This window comes from Caloenas nicobarica, chromosome 3 (genome assembly GCF_036013445.1).
Source record: "Caloenas nicobarica isolate bCalNic1 chromosome 3, bCalNic1.hap1, whole genome shotgun sequence".
NCBI classification, from domain to species: domain Eukaryota; kingdom Metazoa; phylum Chordata; class Aves; order Columbiformes; family Columbidae; genus Caloenas; species Caloenas nicobarica.
This window is the reverse complement of record NC_088247.1, coordinates 21715832-21722734: the sequence shown is the minus strand read 5'-3', so window position 1 is coordinate 21722734 and position 6903 is coordinate 21715832. Positions and strand designations below refer to the sequence as shown.

Here is a 6903-nt window from a genome sequence, read left to right as displayed (position 1 = left end):
TGAATATTTTTGTTTATAAATTTAAAGAAGGAGTGAGAGGTTAATGAACTAGTTATAAATTGACCCGGCCTTCTAGAAGAAACCCATGCTAAACCTGATCTGTCTTTAGTAACTAAGAATGTGTTTTGTCTCGTATCCTCTCGAGAACTGGTTAATATTAATATAAGATGTGAAAGCGAATTCCGTGCTTCACTTTTTAGTAGCTTTTAGTCTTGCAAGAGAAGGGATTAAAAATGAGATAAAGAAGATTTTGTTTGGAAACTTACTGTAAAACTATAGGCTTTTTCAGTCCTTCAAGCATGTGTGTACCAGCTTTAGCACATCAGTGCAGTTTTGCTAAGTTCATTTTCAAGACAGAGGGATAAAACTGCATTGGTGTAAATTCTGTGATTCCAGGTTCAAGTGAAGTGACCGTGTCTTTTGTGCAGTTACGTAATAAATTATATTTAGTTACATGACATTCCTAAGTCATTACAGAAATCCTTAATCAGTACAGAAGTGAGATTATAGTGAAAACCATCATGCCTCTGAATTTTGCTGTTATGGATGTTTTATGACAGAAAAAAGTAGTGGGTTTTTGTCGATTTGTAAACCTTGACTTTGTGGGTGTTCATACGTCGCTGATGGGGAGTTAAAGCAACTCCCCTTACTCCTGGGCAGCACATGGAGCAACCGGCTGGCAGGAACTGATGCTGCAGCCCTGGGGTGAGCCCTTTTCTGGCTAAGGAGGCAGGAGCACATTGCAGCCGAGAACACCTCAGCCAAGCACTGCTGCTGCCTGATCGCCGCTGCTTGGCCCTGAAGAGATCAGGCAGTCAAAGCAAGATTTTCATGAGGGGTCCTTGAGGGTTATGGCCTTTCACTAGAGAAATCACAGTAAGGTTAAGCAAGCAGAACAACCAAAAATGGCTTTTTAGAATACATTCATGGTTCTTTCGACATCTGACCATAACTCATAGTTCAAATAAACGGAAAAATGAGTGCCTAGGTACAGATTTTTATGGCAAAGCATGCTAGCACATCTATTTGAAAACAAGAACCTGTAGAAGTACCAGCTGGTACGTAGGGTGTTACCTCCAGACTGGGTCATTCAGCCATCAAACTGGGAGCTACTGGGACTCACTGGACACCAGCTGGATGCACCAGCCTTTTCCGCCCTGGCTGCAGGGCTCGGGGAGGTGAGAGAGGCGGGAAGGGGAAGGAACGTGGCGGGGCTGAGCCCAGGCTGCGGGACATGGCTGCGGGACACGGCCGCGGGACATGGCTGCGGGACACGGCTGTGGGCATGGCTGCGGGTCACAGCTGCGGGACACGGCTGTGCGCATGGCTGCGGGACACGGCTGTGGGCACGGCTGCGGACACGGCTGTGGGACACGGCTGTGGGCACGGCTGTGGGCACGGCTGCGGGTCACGGCTGTGGGCACAGCTGTGGGTCACGGCTGTGGGCACGGCTGTGGGCACGGCTGTGGGCACGGCTGCGGGTCACGGCTGTGGGCACGGCTGTGGGCACGGCTGCGGGACACGGCTGCGAGGCACGGCTGTGGGCATGGCTGCGGGACATGGCTGTGGGCACGGCTGTGGGCACGGCTGCGGGACACGGCTGTGGGCACGGCTGTGGGCATGGCTGCGGGACACGGCTGTGGGGCACGGCTGAGGGACACGGCTGCGGGGCACAGCTGAGGGACACGGCTGCGGGCATGGCTGCGGGGCACGGCTGTGGGGCACGGCTGAGGGACACGGCTGCGGGGCACAGCTGCAGGGCACGGCTGTGGGGCACGGCTGAGGGACACGGCTGCAGGCATGGCTGCGGGACACTGCTGCCAGACAGGGCTGTGGGACACGACTGCGGGCATGGCTGCGGGCACGGCTGCCGGACAGGGCTGCGGGCACGGCTGTGGGACACGGCTGCGGGCACAGCTGTGGGACACGGCTGCGGGACACAGCTGCTAGACAGGGCTGTTGGACATGGCTGCGGCCCCTTCCTGGGGTGCGGCCCCGCTGATGGTGGGTCGAGGGGCGGGCGGGTACGCGGGTGGGTACACCGGGACCCTCCGAGGTGGTGTCAGGGCCGTGCGTGGCACCGCCTGGGTGCCATTGCCATCAGCGCCATGGTCCGACCCTGCCTCAGAGTGCCTCGCGTCGCCCAGACGCACATTTTGTGGTCACCGCTGCCCGGGCAGCGCCACCCGCACCCTGCTCAACACCGGCCGGCCCCTCTTCTGCGAGACCTGCGCGGGCCCTCGGCGGGGCCTTGTCCCCCAGGGCCCCTCCTGTGCCCGCAGGAGGCTGTGGGGGCTCATCCCCGCCCGGGGGTGCCGACCCCCGCCCCCGGGCCCGGCGCTGCCAGAGAGCGGCCGGCGCCGCGCCGGTTGCCGTGGTGACGGGAAAGCACCCCCGGCCCCGCGCCCCCGCCCCCGCCAACATGGCAGCGGCGGCGCGGCGGCTGCGGGCCGCGGCTCCGCCGGGGAGAGGCGGCAGGTGAGGAGCGGCGCGGCGGGAGGTGTCGCTCCCGCCCCCTGCCCGCCTTGCTGCGGGGGGGCCCTCCCTCCCAGCCGGCTCCCTTCAGCCGCCAGGCGGGGCGGCGGGGCCGGGTCAGCGGCTCGGCGGGCCGGGGCCGCCAGCAGGCCGGCGGGCGAGGCGAGGCGAGGCGGTGGCGGGGGGCGGGCTCCCGGCAGCGCCAGGCACCGCTCCTCCCTCCCGCTCCGGGAGCCCCCGGCGGGGTGACGGCCCCGCCGCGCCGCGCCGTGCCCAGCCGAGCCGCCCGGGCCGGGGCTGCGGAGGCAGCGCCCGCTCCCGCCTCGGCCCGATCGCTGCCGGGACGAAGACAGGCGGGAGCCGCCACCCCCGCGCCCGCCATGTGGAAGCTCAACAAGAGCAGCAAAGTTCTGCTGGACGACTCGCCCGAGGAGGAGGAGACGCGTCCCCGCGGCCCGCCGCCCGCCGCCTGCGCCGCCGCCGCCTTCGCGGCCCCCCAGGTAGGAGCGCGGAGCCCGGCGGGGGAGCCCCGCGGGGCCCGGGGAGGGGTCGTGCGGCTCGGCCCCGCGCCCTGAGCCCGCTCCGCTCCGCTCCGGCGGCGTGAGTAATCACTTTCCCCACCCCGGGATGTGCCGGCAGCCTGGCCGTGGTCGGAGAAGGGGGCGTTTGCGCGGGGCGTGCAACTGTCACCCGTTTCTTTGGGGTGCTGCCTGGTCTGTCCTCCTCTCTTTTCTTCCAGCAGCCGGCCTCCGGCATTGCTGGGACTTGCTGTCCTTCATTCCAGTGGCTTCATACCGCAGGGTACTTTCTCTCCCAGCCCTCGGCAGGGGCATTGCAACCCATCTGTTAAGCACGATACGTTAAACAGCGATTTGTAAGAACACAATCGTCATTTGCAGATGTGTGCGCGTTTGTGTAGAGCGCTGGCGTTTTGGCAGGATTGCTTTTTCTGTAGTTACAGTAATGGTAGTTGGCTATCTTTAAATAGCCGCAATCTTATTTGAAAGCTTTCATTGTTAAATGATAAGTTAAATACCAGCAGTGACCTCCTCAAAGTACCGGTCGCCTAACAAATACAACCTGAAAGGAAGGGTATCGGATGAGTATCAGGCGAAGCAACTAAAAGAATGTTTGTTGACTTGCTTTCAAAAACTTGATAACAATTAGGCACCAATCCAGCTCAGAAGCCTGGTACACTAGCCAGAACTGCTTTGTTGCTGAACTGATCTGTTGCCACAGAGTATCTTTAGATGTTGAATGTGAGGTTGCAGGAGACCTGGGTATCTGAAGCATGAACAGAAGAGCCCTGGCCCTTGCTACTTGTTTGACAGCAGCTATGAAGATGCATATGGATGAACAGGATTTTCTCATTTTGGAGACCCGCTTCAGGGGAAGCAGGGGGATTGTGGGTTGGAGATGACCTGAAGTATCTCCCGCAACCTCTCATACAACATCTAACCTCTCCCTCCTACAGTTCATATCCTCAGGTGCTTGGAAACCTCCACTGTTTTCACTAAGCTGCTGGCATGTGCTATCCAGCTAGCCCTCCTAGACTTGCTTACCTCCTGAAACCCTCCTTGAACACCAAAGCTTACCAAAAGCTTCCAGTAAATCCCGTTGACTATCCACTGCTTGTCCTCTCTACTTCAAATGCTCCAAACCCCGTCTGAGGCTCCTGACCTTAGCTTCCCAGTCAGAAGATGATTCCTCAGACTTCTGTCCTGACAGTTCTCCGATTATTTTATCCTCTACTTCAACAACAGAGTTCATTTTTGTTTGTTTGCTTATCTGCTTTTTCTTGTCCCAATTGTCTTTACTGTTCCTGGCTTCTGTTTCATTAGTGGCGGTCTCAAGTTATAAGGGTGATAACGATTTTTGGTGCAAATGATTTGCCATTTCCATAAATTTTAAGAAAATCACTTTCAAGCTCCCACGGTGTCTATTACCAATGCCACTGGAATAAATATGCGTTTTTGGTATTGTAAGTGGTAAGGGAAAAATAAATGATTCTAAGGCACTAAATGAAATATTCTGGAAGATAAAGGATTCAGAAAAGTTAGCAAGGCTGTAGTGTAGCTTGGCACAGAAACTGGAGTGAAGGCCATAAGCTATTAGTTGTTTTGCCTGTTAAAATCAAGGAGATTTGACAATTGGTGAAAAAAATCCCCAACCCTCTAAAAACATGTAATGTAGTTATTTTAGAGTTTATATACACTTTTAGGAATGATAGACTCTATTGAAAACTCTAACCACCTGATTAACATTGCAGTTCTTGTGATCTACCAAAGGAAGCTTCTAGGTCAGCCATAGGTACAGTATTTCTAAAACATGGCTTAGACAGGTGTCAAAGAGAAAGCGTGAGGTAACCAAATGCGCTTGTTCAGCTTGTTATGGCTGATCTGGTTCAAGGGCTTTGCTGGTAATCTTTGACATTTTTGATGTTTCATCAGAACCTGGTTTTGTTCCCAATAATATGGTCGCAAGGGAGTGAAATCCAGTCATGTGTAGAGCGATTTGGCAATGACCTGCACTTCACTACGGCTGTGTCCTGACCTGCATCACCCAAGCTCCTGACTTTGGAGGACAGTAGCACCACCAGAGCTTGGAGGAGTTATGGAGGCAGTTCTCTTGGTACTTCAGCTGTGCATGAGAAAGTCTTGTTCTTCCTCAGCCTCTGTTTAAGTTGTCATGGTACAGCCTGCTTAAGCTGTGAATGAAGGATGACCTCATAAAGAAGAAGAGAATCCAGAACTTTCCTAATTTTCTGTCTTGAGGGCCAAAATCTAGATAATTTGTTTTGAGTGCTTTTTAATAAATTAAGAAAGTCCAGCACTAGATTTCATGGAGAAGTTTACTGTTAGATTTCATTTCCTCTATGTTCTTTTACCAAATGACATATCAGAAAAGACAAACCATAGTTAACACATTTTGACTTTGATTTTTGATATGTTGTTTTCCCCAACAACTCTCTTTTGTCTGTATTTTCATTTTTTAATGAGCAAAGGGGAAGAAAAATCCTTAAGCTTCTACCATTCATGGCATAAATAATGCTGAAACTTCTTACTTCAGAGAAAGAAATTGGTAGTCACATCTGTGTCATTAAAACAGACCAGGTTGAAAGTGTTCCAATGTAATGAAATCTTGGTGCTATATGTTGTTTCTTCAAAGCTGAGAAAGAGTGAAGGAGTTCTCACTGTGCAACCTAATAATTAGGACATTGCAGTAGCAGACAGCAACAAAGAATTAGGCTACTATAAGTTTTGAAAACAAACAAAAAACAAAAAAACCTTTGTTACTCTACAGAAATTTTAATCATCCTATTTAGATATGGAAGCCTGATCTGGGCTTACTCAAACAGACATTTGAACTTGTAGAAGTTTTTAGTTCTTAAATAGTAAAGCCTAGTTTGATCTAAAAAGAGAAGTTTTGACAGTTCTGGTTTTGTGGAATACAGAATGGTTTGATTTTGTTCCAATGGAGAACAAAAACAAATTTTAGAGCATGAAAATTGCAGTGGGAGGGAATTGTTGGCCTCTGGCCACTTCTTAGCAAAAGTTTCTGCATACATTCAAGTACTTTGAATTGTTAACACTTATTTAAAATAGTAAGGTGTTTCCTGAGATAAGAAAGATAAGTAAATTTTGAAACAGTACTTGTGTAAATAAATGTGTGAATTATTGTATATTTTTTTTTTGACCAGACAGTTTTAGACTGAATCTTAGAAGTTAATTTTAATTTACGCTTTGAAGCATAACTATTTTAAATTTATGCAATGAAGAGGCTTTGTTGGCTAAAGCTACAATTAATACATGAAGGCAACTTAACACATGTAAATAGTATACATGTATAAAATGAAATTATTATGCTTTTCGTATGTCTCTCAAAATATTCTAGAAATTTGCCCAGATGCATGCCAAACTTGCATTCAGCTTGTAACATAGTCATTATGTTTTGAACTGTAGTTATATTTTTGGAAAGGGAAAAATGTTGGGTTTTGACTTCTGGAAGGCAATGCTTCAGCAGCGTGTGAAGCTCTCCTTGATTCAAGCCTCTTATCATAAAGCAACCCTCAGAGATGTCAATATCGCATGTAACTCTGACGTAAAATGGTGCTTGACTTTAAAACACATCTATATAGTTGAGGAGTGGATGGGTGTCAGGCTGACCTATATTATCTGCTGCAATTTTACCTTTCCCGTAAAAATATTTCAGATCCTTAGCCTTGATCTGTTCTCCCTGATTGTATTTTTTGTTATGTTCAAAGAGAATATGTGCAAAAACATGTTTTATGCCGAATTTTGTTTAGACTTGTTTCCTGGATGTTTTAAAGTTGGCTACACAGAATTTTAGTTATCTATTTTAATAAAGATGTTTAAGTCTCTGGTGAAATTTTAATACCGACTTTCATCTTGGAATGAGTTGAACTCA

The 6903-nt window shown here is 50.2% G+C and overlaps 1 protein-coding gene across 1 annotated transcript in view; it reads left to right on the top strand.

Moving 5' to 3' along the window:
* Positions 1-2644: 2644 nt before the first annotated feature.
* Positions 2645-6903, top strand: part of TDRP (testis development related protein) — a 28747-nt gene continuing 24488 nt past the window's right edge. Inside the window, exon 1 of the mRNA XM_065631761.1 lies at positions 2645-2975. Within this exon, the coding sequence (XP_065487833.1) occupies positions 2856-2975 (120 nt within the window). The 5' untranslated portion in view covers positions 2645-2855. The remainder of the gene's footprint in view (positions 2976-6903) is intronic.